The 13,593-nt window shown below is 55.6% G+C and overlaps 1 protein-coding gene across 4 annotated transcripts in view; it reads right to left on the reverse strand.

The window, feature by feature from the left end:
- Nucleotides 1–227: 227 nt before the first annotated feature.
- LOC115503575 (kelch-like protein 36) overlaps nt 228–13,593 on the reverse strand; it is a 104,583-nt gene continuing 91,217 nt past the window's right edge. For all 4 annotated transcript variants that reach the window (XM_030299894.1, XM_030299895.1, XM_030299896.2 and 1 more), the window contains 6 exons: nt 12,848–12,947; nt 11,905–12,082; nt 9,010–9,175; nt 5,667–5,811; nt 4,478–4,543; nt 228–1,258 (listed from right to left, as the gene is read on the reverse strand). In XM_030299894.1, coding sequence (XP_030155754.1) covers nt 1,071–1,258; nt 4,478–4,543; nt 5,667–5,811; nt 9,010–9,175; nt 11,905–12,082; nt 12,848–12,947 — 843 coding nt within the window. In that variant the 3' untranslated portion in view covers nt 228–1,070. The remainder of the gene's footprint in view (nt 1,259–4,477; nt 4,544–5,666; nt 5,812–9,009; nt 9,176–11,904; nt 12,083–12,847; nt 12,948–13,593) is intronic.

Genomic DNA, 13,593 nt, shown 5'->3' on the forward strand with positions numbered 1-13,593 from the left:
ACAGGAACAAGGAACGGAGGAGAGTCACCTCCCTCTTCTGCTATCGGAAGATTCAAAAACTCCATCCCCCCAAATCGCTAGTTAGTGGCGTTGGCGACACTAAGCGGGCACGACCCGAGCCTCGGTTCGGCTGGCTGGAGGGCCCGCCGTGATTCTGGGGGAGCCCGCGGGCCCACGGGAGCGCCGGCGACCGGAAGTGGCGAGAGCAAAGAAACACCGTGCACAGCTTTAAACCAACTTTGTGATTTTTATTGGTGGGGGACAACTTCTGTAGTCCTAGAGATCACTAAACTGTGTACAATTAGAGACGCAGCATCACAGAAGAGCAGACGGCAGAATTGAACAGAGCGACTGAAGGAAAGATCCGTCGTCATGATTTTGCCCATTTTTCATTATGTGTACACAGAAGCATGAATGCAACGTGAAATCTTTTAATGGCAATAAAGTTTACAACCACCCACCTATGTGGGCTAACGTCTTAACTCCGGGTATCTGATCTGCAATGCATACGTAAGCAGCTTTTCATCACACGATTACTAACACGTATCTTTCCGGTGAGGAACCAGCAACTTATTTTTCATATTTATGTTTCTTTTAGAAGTAAGAACTATGTCTCCTCTGATAACTGGCTCGTTTTTATCGTTTATCAAAAACTAGAGGGTGGGGAAGGAAAGTGTGACGGATTAAAAAATTTACTCCTTAAGGAAAGATAAAATTCATTTTCACAAATTTACAAGTGTCGCTGGTGCAGGATTTATTCTACTAAGCAATTAGACTGCGAATCGAATGCAAGTTCCCCCTTCTCACTCAGGAATCGGCATTATTTCAGAAACACGGGTTCTGTGTATTTTCTCAAATCGAGTGACGGTCTGTCTCAACCAAATGATTCGGATCTGGAAGGCAGGCGGCAACGTGAACTGTTGCGCACAAGCCCCGAGGCGTCTGCTCTCCGTTCTAGCCCGTTCTGCCAAGGACGAAGAGGCTCCCCCTAGAGAGCCACTAAAGACGGGAAGGAAGTCAGAGGGAGTCGGCGTCTGCAAGCGGGCGGCGGGCACACGGCGCGCAGGCGGCTAGAGCAGGTCCACGCGGCGGTAATACAGGAGGTAGGCTGTGCGTTCGGCAGTGGGCTTCACCACCTGGTACTGGTTCACCACCTTGACCGTCTGGTCATCGATGCGCAGCCAGCCGTTCAGACCGATCTGGAAGACGTCCGTGGTGTAGTGGCCGCCCGTCGCGCTGCTGCCGTGATGGTAGACCACTGCAAGAGAGGCCGGGCGCCCCGGTGAGACGGACGGCGCGGGGCGGGGCACGGCAGCGCGCCACGCCCCCCACGCGCGCCACGCCCCCCACGCCCGCCTGAGCCCCCAGGGAGCCGCCTCGCGGGACACACCTTTCCGAGGCGCGTGGGGCAGAGATGCCACCACACAAAGCAACGTCATGTAATCCAAAACCCTCAGCGACGCGCGAGAAAGTCACACACGGACACCTTAACGACACACTCGGGACGTTCAAGGCCTCGCGGAGGAGTCGCCGGCCCGGCGGGGCTGTCCCATAAGCCAGCCCTCCGGGCGAGGACGGCCCACCGCTGAAGCGAGCACGCGGGGACTTAGCGCCAAAGACCCCGCCCCCTCCCAGCCCCCCACGGAACCGCTAGCACTGACGGACCTCCAGAAATGCCACCCAGACCCCCAAACGCCCATGCTCTCGATCCAGCCCATCCCCTTCTAGACCGTTCTAAAGAGATCATGTGAACCTCCGACAAAGATTTGGTAAGAGTGAAAAAGCAAGGAAACGTCAAGAGCCGTGCACAGTAAGAGGAACAGGCTGGGTGCACGGCGATGTAGGAATATGCCGGTGTTACGTGGAAAATGGGCAGTTCTAGGTTTTCTGTAACATCACAACGAGTGACCGCACCAGCCCCAAGAGGGACAGACAGCAGGACTGTCATGTGGGCGGAACGGGTGGCGTCCCACCGAAATGGCACCTAGTCATTACGCTTTCTTCTTTTATGCTTAAACGAAGCTTTTCACTTAAAAAAATTCTGTAATCCAATCAAGAAGCCTTTGGTCAAAGGCCTAAAACAAAGACAACCAACCACTGGAAGACACCAAGGGCCCCCGTCTTCCCCCATGGGGGGAGGAGGGCCGGGCCTCAGGCAGGAACCCGGGGGAGGGAGACGCCTCCCGAGGACAGGGGGCTGGCAAGGTGGCCAGGCGAGCTCATGCCACCATCAGTGCAGAGGAACAAGACTCGGCTGGTGGCAAGGTGGCTGGGCCCTGGCGGCAGCGGTCACTCCAGCGGAGGGACGACCCCGTCCGGACCCGTGGCCCAGGTCATGGCTGGTGGGATGACAGTCCCCCCGGCAAAGGAGCCTCCGTGCTGGAGGCGCAGGGGACGCCCTTGCCAGCCACGTGACAAACACGGCTGGTGCCCTGGGGACAGAAGACTGCAGGAGGCCCCGGCAGGACACCAGCGGTGGGATCGGCACACACGGCAGGTCGCACCCATCAAAAGGCCATCGAGGACGTGGAAGAGGCTTGACATGGCCCGTCCCCCAGACCCCAAACCCACTTTGGGCTTTCGTCCTGGATTTTCACCTCCAAGACACGTCTGGGGCAAGAGTTTTGATCAAGTGACCAAGTCAGTGGGATTTAAGGAGCTGTGGGTTTGTGTTTCCTGCACGCCCCTCCCGTTCTAACACTTCAAGAGAAAGCACTCCACACGCGTTGTGGTTCCCTCAGCAGCACCCGGGGGCTGACACGGCACGTCAGGACCCCAGGCGAGTCCCCCTGACTGAATGGGACCGGCCAGCACTTCTCAAACGTGCTCTCCGGGTCCCGCAGTCAGAACCATTTGTGCGAAGTGCTTTCTTACATTCCTGGCAGACCGGGAAAAGTCCAACTGATCCAATCTAGTGCCCTTATTTCTGAAGTGAGAAGCCATGAGAGGATTTGGGAACGCAGGGGAGCCCCGGGCAGACGCTGGGCCACAGCCGGCAGGCAGAGCGGGACCACACCGGGGCTCCCCGAGCAGGAGAGACAGGGATTCCCGTCCTTGCCCCAGGTCGGCGGCCTCCCCCTGCAGCGACCCCAGGCGGGGAGGGCAGCAGGGAGACGGCAGGGCTGACCTTCATCTCCCCCTGGGGCCTCAGGGCCCAGCTTCGGACTCGGGCCGGCTGCTACGGCCTCTCTGGTCCCAGAGGCAGGTGGCAGAGTTTCCATGACAAGGCAGGGCTGGAAAGGGCTGGGGACACCGCAGGAGCGCAGGGCCCCCCTGCCTGGGGAGGGGCTGTGATCGGCTGACATGGGGGAGAAGAGAAAGTCAAAGGCACAGCCTGGCAGGAAGAGAAAGGTGACCGGGCCCAAGCCCTCCTGGTGTCGCACGGGGACCTGACCCGCTCATCGGGGGCCAACCAACTTTCTAAACAGGCAGGACGGAGGGTAGGAGGGTGAAGACCGGCCACGCCACTGCGGGCCAGAGCGGGGCGTGTGTCCCAAACAAGAATTTGGGTTTCTTGTTTTATAAAATGGGGACACCACCACCTGCCTCGCAGGACAGCTGTGAGGAATAAATGAGATACCGGGGCGCCTGGGTGGCGCAGTCGGTTAAGCGTCCGACTTCAGCCAGGTCACGATCTCGCACTCCGTGAGTTCGAGCCCCGCATCGGGCTCTGGGCTGATGGCTCAGAGCCTGGAGCCTGTTTCTGATACTGTGACTCCCTCTCTCTCTGCCCCTCCCCCGTTCATGCTCTGTCTCTCTCTGTCCCAAAAATAAATAAACGTTGGAATAAATGAGATACCACGAAAAAGGCACTGAGTAGAAAGGTTCACTAAACACGTGTCAGTAAATGGGAACTTAGTTTAAATTACACGCAGACTGAGCGAGGCCAACACAAAAGGAAGGATAACGAAGAAGCTAGGAAATTCTGGTAAAAACGGCCAGAAAGCACACGCAGCTGATGCAAACAGCAACCGGCACAAGCACAGAGCCTCAAAGGCCCAGAAGACTCTGGCTACAAAAGAGGAAGGAGGAGCGGAAGGACGGACAGACGGTATTAGACAAACTGGGGCCGCAGGAAGCTCTGGGCCGAGACAACAGGGGTCTCGGGGACCCGGCCCCCCGGGCGCCACCGTCCCCGCGCAGGGGCCACAACGGCAGCAGGAAAGGTCCCGTCTGCAAACCACTAGCCCGGCAGGCGGCCTCCGACCCGATCCTCTGACTCACGGACAGAACTGATGTCAAACAAGGTCTTAAGACGGATTCAGCTTAGAGCCAAAAGGATATTCTGTCAAATCCAAGCACCAACGTCAGGTCAAACGCACATTTTCAAAAGAAAACAGAGTCCCCTTATAAGGTCCAGGGGTTACCAGCAGAGACACTCTTCTCTATGCGAAGTGGTATTGTGGCAAAATTGGGCCTGGGTATTAAACGTCTTTATCAGTGCTTTAATAAGTAAATAACGTACAGATTTACTTACCTGCAAATAGCCTATAGGTTCTGTGGCATTTAAAATTCTTATTTTTAACCCCTGGAGAAAGCAGTTCTGAAAAACAAAACATCGACAGCTGCAATCTGTAAAAAAGCACTTATAGAGAGGCTCAGGGTAACAGAGACGAAGAGGTGCCGACAGCCCCGCTCACATGCGCCCCCTGGCAGCCCAGGAAAACAAAACAAACTCCAGGCCCCCCTGGGCGCAAGCGCTGCCCAGGAGGGAAACCGGCTGTGCGACGAGGGAGCGCCCGGACCCGGCAGCCAGTCCGTTAAGAAACAGGGGAAATACACTGAGCCTGTTAAGCTCATGCCAGAAACCCCTTAAAAGCAGACATGCTAAAAAACGGAAAAGAGAGCCGCCCACTTAGAAACAAAATGGCCCGGGGAAACGAAGAGTTGAAACGTTTCACAGGCGAGGGAGGCCGCAGAAGTCCCATTAGGTACGAGTAAGACGGTCCCTCCAAAGAGGCACTGTCCCCCTGCGGGAACGGCTCCCCGCGGATGGACCCTTCCGGGAGCCGCTCGCCACCGGCTTCTCCCCTACCCCCACCCTTGACCCACGCCAGGGCCTCTGGTCCCCGCTTATCTCGTTTCTCTTTCTGGAAAGCACTTCAGGTGGCAGCTGACACGAAGACACGCGTAACAAGCAAGACAACACGAGCTTGCTTTCATCAAAACGCGTCGAAGCTGAGGGGGCCCGGTTACCTGACGGAGACTCGGGGCGGACAGGGTGCCACAAACCTGACACGTGTCATTGCAACCGGAGGTCGGAGGACCGCCCAGGGGCCTATGGGAAACGTCCCTTCACTTCACTAAAAAAGTCCATTTAACAGGCCGGTACGTGCGATTCTCAACGTTTATGAAGAAAACCGTTTTGGACCAGTGATCCACAAGATATCTCCAGAAAGACGATGCTCATCTTAATGGACAAAATCTCCTCCGGTTTTACAATCTAGTAAGATCGTACGGTTTATTCACTTTTTGCCTTTATCTTTCAAGAGCTACCCTGGTGCCAATTTGAGCATCAAAATCCGTTACGAATCGAGAAATCTAAAACCAAACCGTCACGAGAGAGAACCTCCTGACTCCGGCATCTCGCAGAAGCGCTGGGCGCCGAGCGCCCGGCCTCCGGGGGAGCCGGCACCGCGCACGCGGTCTCCGCCCGCGGCCGGTACCTCTGCTGATCTCCAGGTCCACAGGGTACTCGACGCTCTTGACGAGCTTCTGACACCCGCCGGTCTTCTCGTAGACAAACCGCTTCAGGTGCAGCACGAGCACGGGGGGCAGCTTCTCCAGAGTCACTCTTCGACTGATCTCCACCTAGGGCACAGAGCAGAGCAGGACGCGCGTCCCTCACTCCACGCGGCAGACGCCACGTCCGCCCCCCAAGAACCCCCTCCGGGAGCCGACGGCCTGCGGCTCCGCGGCCCCGTTCCCCGCTCGGCCGGGTCAGGGGAGCGTCTGAGGATCTAACATCCCGCCAAGAGGTCTCGCCAGAGCCACCCGCACCCACACTCCCCGCGGGAAAGCGCACACGCGCCTGCAGACACGGCGGCACGGGACGCCACGGCTCCGCGGCAGGAAGCCCTGCTCTGGGGTCGGTCAAGCATCAGACCTCCGGTCGGGTCACGCTCTCACGGTTTGTGAGATCGAGCCCGCATCGGGTGAGCCCCGCTTCTCTCTCTCTCCACCTCTGTCCCTCATGAGATTCTCTCTGCCCCTCGCTCGCTCGTCCTCTCGCTCTCAAAAAAAAACAAAACAAAAACCTGTTCTGTGACATTAATGGCAAATTGGCACAAAAATTAACAGCCAACTCGGCGGTGGCACCTCGCATTATGTACGTATTAGCGTGCTTTTTAGTAACTCAAACCGAAGCCAACGTGTTTCTCGAATCGGGTGTTCTACGTAACCCAAAAGCTATCTCTTGTAACCATTAGCTTCGCAGGTTTGTTTTATCAATTTACACGTCTCTCATCTGCTTCCACAGGTCCAATGAATGCTGCGTTTCATTAAAAATGCATCCTTGCCAACAATGCCTATTACCTTTATTTGCTGTTCTTTAGAATCATAAACTCTTAGATGCTCCCTGTATTTATTTATTTTTTTTTATTAAATTTTTTTTTTTCAACGTTTATTCATTTTTGGGACAGAGAGAGACAGAGCATGAACGGGGGAGGGGCAGAGAGAGAAGGAGACACAGAATCGGAAACAGGCTCCAGGCTCTGAGCCATCAGCCCAGAGCCTGACGCGGGGCTCGAACTCACAGACCGCGAGATCGTGACCTGGCTGAAGTCGGACGCTTAACCGACTGCGCCACCCAGGCGCCCCAGATGCTCCCTGTATTTAGATGAAGAATCCTTTCGGTAGAAACGCCCGTTCGGGTGACCGTCGGAAAAACAGCAGAAGCGAAGCGTATGGCAACGTGCAGAAGACCGTGTGCGCGTCTGGGTAGAGGGGTCCTAAGGGCGCCCGGCTTCCCACTCAGGCTCAGATCCCAGGCGGGGACCACCCGACCCGCCTCTGGATGCTGGTCACGGGTCTGGAGCGCGGTGTCTCCGGACCCGAGGAGGATGTGCAAGCCATCGGAAAGCGTGGCCACGGCCCAACGGCAAGAGACCGAGATTGTGGCAAGGGGACTCCGGCGTCCCCGCACGAGGATCGAGGGCTGGGCAAATGCATCTCTGGGATGCTCTCCGAGCCAGGGACCCAGGACTCTGACCTCAGACTTTCGGGCAGTCCACTAAGTGGCTAATCGGAAATTCTTCCGTGTGTTGTGGGCTTCCACACAAACTTGACACGCTTTTCTTCGCGCGACAAAACCACACCAGTTCCGTACAGCAAGTATTTTCTATAGCCCCATTTTCCCGTGGGCCTTCGTCAAGTGGTCCCACAGCAAAATAAATCTCGTGACCTTAAAACACAGTAACGTCAAACTCGGTATTTTAAAAAGTCCGTTCAAAGAAAACACATTCCAGAAAATGCGATACTTGCTCTTTCCGGATATCCCCGCCCCATACGAACCGTCCAAGATCTCCCTTTCTCAAACGTCTGCTTTCCGGAGAGTTTTCGCTCTTCTCGGTAACATGCCACCGCCATCACCGAGCCGGGACACGCAGCGCGTTGCTTCTTCCTCTTCGAGGCTCTGCCAAAGCGTCCTTCTCCCCGCTCCCCCCAGCCATCTGGAATAAACCACCTTCTTTCTCCTCACACCCTCTACCTCGATCTCATCTGCACCCTCCCGACGTGCACGCGTCACCGCAGCAGGAACGAGAGAGGAAAAGACGCGTGAGGGGGCGGGGGCAAGGTCTGCAGGATGAGTGGCCACCAACCCCTGCAGGTGGCCGCGGGAGAGCGAGCGAGAGAGGCGCTGGGGGGTGGGGGTGGGGGTGGGCAGGACGGCGACTCCACCTCTGGAGCCGCGGCTGCCACCCAACGAGCCACGTACACGGCTCAGCCACACCAACCGACCTCCTGAAAACAAATACCCACTTTCTCTCTCATTAAGTTCCACCGCCAGACTCGGCTGATTCACTTAAGCCAAGCGCCGAGATTCTGTCTCTCGCTCCTACCGCTTTTCTTTTCTAAACAAAATCGCCCGTGGGAAGCAAGTCAGAAAATACTGTGGAGGATCAGGCCAAACTACGTGCCCATCTCCCAAGAGGAGCCTTGACCGGTCCAGGCGGAAGGCCCCAGGGGAACCGCAGGCGCCCAGGTGCTCCTCTGCTCTGCTCCCCGTGCGCCTTCAGCCACCACAGCCTTGTTGAGTCACGCTCCCCAGGGATACTACGAGCTGTCCAGACGGGTGCCGCCCGTAACTAGCCTGCGTTCCTCTGTCACGTTTCTCTGAATTCACCAACCCCGAGATCACCAGCACGATCTCGGCAGCGGAGACGACACCCTCCTCAACCCCGGAGTGGAAACAGCTGCCGCTGGCACACCTGGACCCCAGGCACCAGGAAGCGCTCCGGGAGCAAACACTCCAGCTCTCTCCTGACTCGGCTGACAGGTACCCCACACGAAGCCATCTGCCTCTCTGACTCCCGAACACTGAAGACTCAAAGACTTTCCTCCTGTCCACATCTGATTAAAGACTAACACGCAGGAAAACAGCTACTTTCTAATTGTTTTTGATCTCCTGGAAGACCTACAACCAAATGCTAAATAGACGTGTTTGGAACCTCTTTTCTGGCCTACCTAAGCTCACGAAATCATGCTTTGTGACGTCAGAAGCTGCTCGGCCTCTGTTCGACGTGGTGCTGACTTTATCGTACCGCGATCGCACTAGCAAAGTTACACAGCTCAGGACAGACGCTCCCGACGACCGTCACCCTGGGCTACGTGGAGTGGTGTCAGGACCAGCCGTTTCAGCCGTCCCATTGTAAACACGGGGAAACTTTCAGTGCGAAACAGTGAAGCAAGGGGCCTGAGAGGCAGAGCGCGGACCCGCTTGTGCCGCGCGCTCTTTCCACCAGACCGGGGCGCCTCGGCACACACGTTCAAGACCAACTATGGCTGTACCTCTTGTTTGGTCTTTGTGGTATAACCCTGGACAGATTCTCTCGCCACCAGGCTCTCCAATGCGTCCTGGACCGTACGTATCTTGTCAGACTGGATGTCCAGCTGCAACGTGAAGAAGGGCTGCAAAGTGGCGGATTCTCTGGAACTCTGCTGGTAGACCACAGACCTGCGGGTTGGAAGACACGACCAGACAACCGTGACACAACGCTCCTTCCCACCTTCCCTCAAGATCACCCAGCAGCAGAAGAGGGATTAACACGGGGAACGAGGTTTCTCAGGACCACTCTCAGGAGGCCAGAGAGGGAAAAGAGCCACCAATGTACCGAAGTTAAAAATAATCAGGCGGGAAAAATAAATAAATAAAATAAAATAATGACACCAACTATTGGTGGGAAAAAATAATCAGGCGGGAAAAATAAATAAAATAAAATAAAATAAAATAATGACACCAACTATTGGCGGGAAAAGAAAAATAATAATAATCAGGCTGAATACCACCTCCTAAGTATTTCTAAGCAAAAGCCCACCAGTTCAGCAGATCGCGTTCCCAGCGCAAGCACACTGGAAGAAAACCTACTTCATCTTCCAAATTCCTTCCCTTCCACTCCACACTTTATTTAATGCACCAGTTAGTAACTGCCCTTATCCTGCCATGGCCTCAAAACGCTGACACTTCTCATCTTCGTAAAGTATCAGAGCCATTCTAATAAAATAGAGGAAACCCCAAGGTAAACAATATTTTTAATGGCATTTTTCCCCTATAAAAATGACTTACAAAAGAGAAGCAGGGTGTGTCTAACAAAAACTAAGCTAACATTCCAGGAAACAAGGCTACCTACCACCCTCAAGAAGAAGGGTGCCAGTTCAACCTTGTTTTCTTAGCTGGTTTTTCATTTCATTTTCCTCTGAGTTTCTCTGAGTAAAACTTGTGTGTTCAGCCCATCTCCCATTCAGCCCCGGCAGGGAAACATTCCAGGCGCGCAACGAGAACTCTGCTTCTGCAGCCTGAGTGACCCAGTTGACGAAGGAATCAGATGGTGCCTGGGGGTTCAGACTTCGCAGAGCAGGTGCCCCCAAGAGCGAACTAAACGCTCCTCTGCCTCGGGCTTCACGTCCACACGCGCTCCCCTGCCACATGGACCAGGAAGCATCTTTGTGCTCCCTCCGAGGGCACAGACTCGAGAGCCACGGCCGTTCCCCTGGTTCCAAGAGCAACGGGGGGGGGGGGGGGGGGGGGCGGTCATTAAAACTGGTGGCGGAATCAAGAAGCGGTCCTCCGGACTCCAACGGCCTCGATTTTATTTCAAGGCTCCGGACGGGCGGGGAGAAAAGGGTGAAGAAAGGTGATGGTTTCTCCAGGGGGAGTGAAAACCCACCCAAGGAAGGTGGATTTGCAAAGAAAACCACACTTCATGATGGCTACCACACACACAGAAGTTCCTAAATTTGAAGAAATCATTCCAACCTTTGCTTTGTTAGTTCTCCAAAGTATCAACAAGCCGTTTCAACATTTAAAAAGCCCGCCAAGGCCAGGGCCAGAGGTCCTGCACGGCACGGCCATGCACGCCGAGCTAGAATTTCCTCCAAATCGGATGCTGGTTATTCTCAAACAAACGTGAGATCTTGGGGTACGCCGGCCTCAGGAGCCTTGCACGTTCCACCTACGCGCGCACACACGGTGCTGTCACACCCACTGGGCTGGCCCAAGAGCACGGACATCAGGCTGCCGGTCTCACGCAGAGCCAAAGGCACAAGACGGCCTTCTCTCAGTGCCGTGCCTGACCTGGATCCCGGCTTCCCTTCCCGAAACAGCCCAGCCCAAGGAATCGTATCCGCAACACCAAGTCACAGGGGCGGCAGTCCCCAGGGCACACCTGACCACAAGGCTGACGTGGAGACGTCACAACGGAAGGGGGCCCGGCGGCTCTAGCGCACAGTGGGGAGCCCAGAAAGGACTCGTTCGAGGGGACAAGGCGGCACGACTGGCTTCTGGATCCGGCGCGGCACAGCAGCACCGCCCGGGGCCGTGAAGGAGCCCGTGGACGTGCGGGGGTTGTATCAGCCTCGCTGAAGGGGGCTCGACCTAAGCTGTGGGGCAGGGCGAGCCCGAACTGACTCTGCCTGCCTCTGCCTCGGAAAGGGTGTCACTTCTTCTGGATGCACGGCATTCGGGACAAGCAAAGGCTGCGTCTCACTACGAAACCCCCCCTCGTAGGTTCCAACGCCAGGCCGTCCGCGAGGAAACCCTGCTCCGGGGGCCCTTCGGGACTCTGGACGCTTGGGCCTCCCTGGAGCCGGCCCCAGCGCTCCTGAGTTCCACATCGAAGCGGCAACGAATGTCTGTCTCTAATGCACTCAGACAGAACTCTTCTAGAAGGAGGTCATTAAAGAGCAACGAGCATCTGGTTTACGGGAACTGGGCCAGAGGAGGGAACCCAGCCCTCCAGGAGGCCCCGCGTCCCCCTTTATGTGAAAGTATCTCCCTCCACACTCCCTCACCTTTCTAGCTCACTCGGTTCCAGAGCCTAAAATTCCTCCAGCCAGACACAGAATTTCTTCTCTTAACAGAACCTGCCCGCCAACTTAACAAGTCTTTCTCTTTCTACCTAGCTGTGAGCGGCTGGAGTGCTGACGGAGGGAGGAGTCAGGAGGGCAGCAGGGCCTGGGGGACGGCGGCAGTGCCCGGGGCCGAAGGGCTTTGGTGCCGGGCGAGAGCAGTGAAAGCACCAGGCAGGAGAGGCGCAGGGACAGCGGGGGACAGAGCAGGCACAGGGGCGTCGAGGCAAAGCGTCGAGCCCAGAACTCCTCAGACACGTCTTATACCCTCCCCCTTCGGCCAGATGGCAAAACCCTGAGAGAGGCCAACACTACAGTATATTCCAGAAGAGCATAAACCTGATGTGTCCGCCAAAAATGCCAGTGATCGGGGTCTGAACAAACTCTGCCTGGCGCGTGACTGAAGTCTTGCTCCTGGGGCCCACTTGCTCCCACTCGTCCTCACTGCCTTCGCCCGGCTCGTCCGGCTCGTCTTCGTGCACCGACGGGCTCCTGGGTCCGTTGGAAACAGTGAGTTCTGAAAAGGAGACAGTCCGCTTAGGCCCCTCCCGGCAACAACGACAGCGAAACAGCTTCCTTAAAAAAAGGTTCTCCGTAAGCCGCCTGCACGGAGTGAGCCTTAAAGGCGAAACCAAGGCGCGCTCGGCACAAAGAACAAAGGCGACAGGGACGGACGCCCACCTGAATGCTGCTGGCATAAACCACCAAGGACGGCGCTCCTGGGACGGCCGGGGAGCCGTGAAGACAGACCGGAAGCCAGGCAGCACAGTGGGAGTGCGGCCCGTCTTCCTCACGTGCTAAGGGGCTTTGGTCACACAGGAGAGCACGCTCAGTCTCCGGACATGCGTGCTTTGGCCATTTTAGGGGCGAACTAAACTGTTACTTCCCACTTAATTTGTGTCACTCAGGAAATGCGTGCACACACCGTGCGTGGGGACACAGAGAGAGAAAGCACGGCAGGACGTCAACGGGTGCAGAATCCAGCTATTCACCAAACCATTCTCCCGGCTTTTCCGTACGTCTGATCGTTTTCCTCACTAAAAACTGAACGAACAAAAGCAGAGGTGCTGGATGTACTCTGATTTACCCAGAGGGAGCATTCTCGGTGGTATAAAAAATAAGCAGTGTAGAGATAACCAGAGTCGCCTGGTGAGAAAGTGACTCAAAGGGCCAACGATCTGGGGAGGAAGCGGCTCCGTGTACGAACACGCGACATCTGTTCAGAATTAATTCTTGGGGAAATGTTCTCGCGCAATTTTGGGGCCAACAGACCACGACCTACTTTGGTTATTGGGTGACAGAAGTTTCTTCAGGTTCAGCATTTCCTCATGAAGTCCGTTTAGAATGAAGCCTAAATATTCCTCCGCGTCTTCTTGTCGACCCTGAAAAGGCCAGATAGGAACACGTTAATTTTAACTGATCACCACGCAAGGCCTGCAGGGAATACTGAGCCTGCATATTCAGACCAGGTCTCCTCTTCAATTTTTAACAAGACTTAATGTAAAGTGTTTCCAGAAATCATGTGACTTTTTTTTTTTTTTTTAATTTCTTTTTACGTTTTTATTTTGAGACAGCGCGAGTAGGGGAGGGGCAGAGAGAGAGAGACAGACAGACAGACACAGAATCGGAAGCAGGCCCCAGGCTCCAAGCTGTTGGCACAGAGCCCGACGCGGGGCTCGAACCCACGAACCGTGAGATCATGACCTGAGCCGAAGCCGGACGCTTAACGGACGGATCCCCCCCAGGTGCCCTTCGCGTGACTTCTTTGTAGGCTGAAACAGGTGGAGTGAGGGGGGCACGGGTGGGGCTGGGGGTGCAAAGTAAACCTTTATGTCTAAGTGTAGGATGAGGAGGAACTTCCATCTGTTATGTTTTTTCCGGCTTTTTGAAATTTTCTACAATAAATACACGTTACCTTCAGAACAAAACACTTATTGAAAAGTTGCTCTTCTGTGCACACGAAAGGGACGAACAAGCACTAGACACGAGGGCCCCCTCGTCTCACAACCCCAGGGGCCAAAGGTCACA

This window comes from Lynx canadensis, chromosome E2, assembly GCF_007474595.2.
Source record: "Lynx canadensis isolate LIC74 chromosome E2, mLynCan4.pri.v2, whole genome shotgun sequence".
In the NCBI taxonomy this organism is placed as follows: Eukaryota; Metazoa; Chordata; class Mammalia; order Carnivora; family Felidae; genus Lynx; species Lynx canadensis.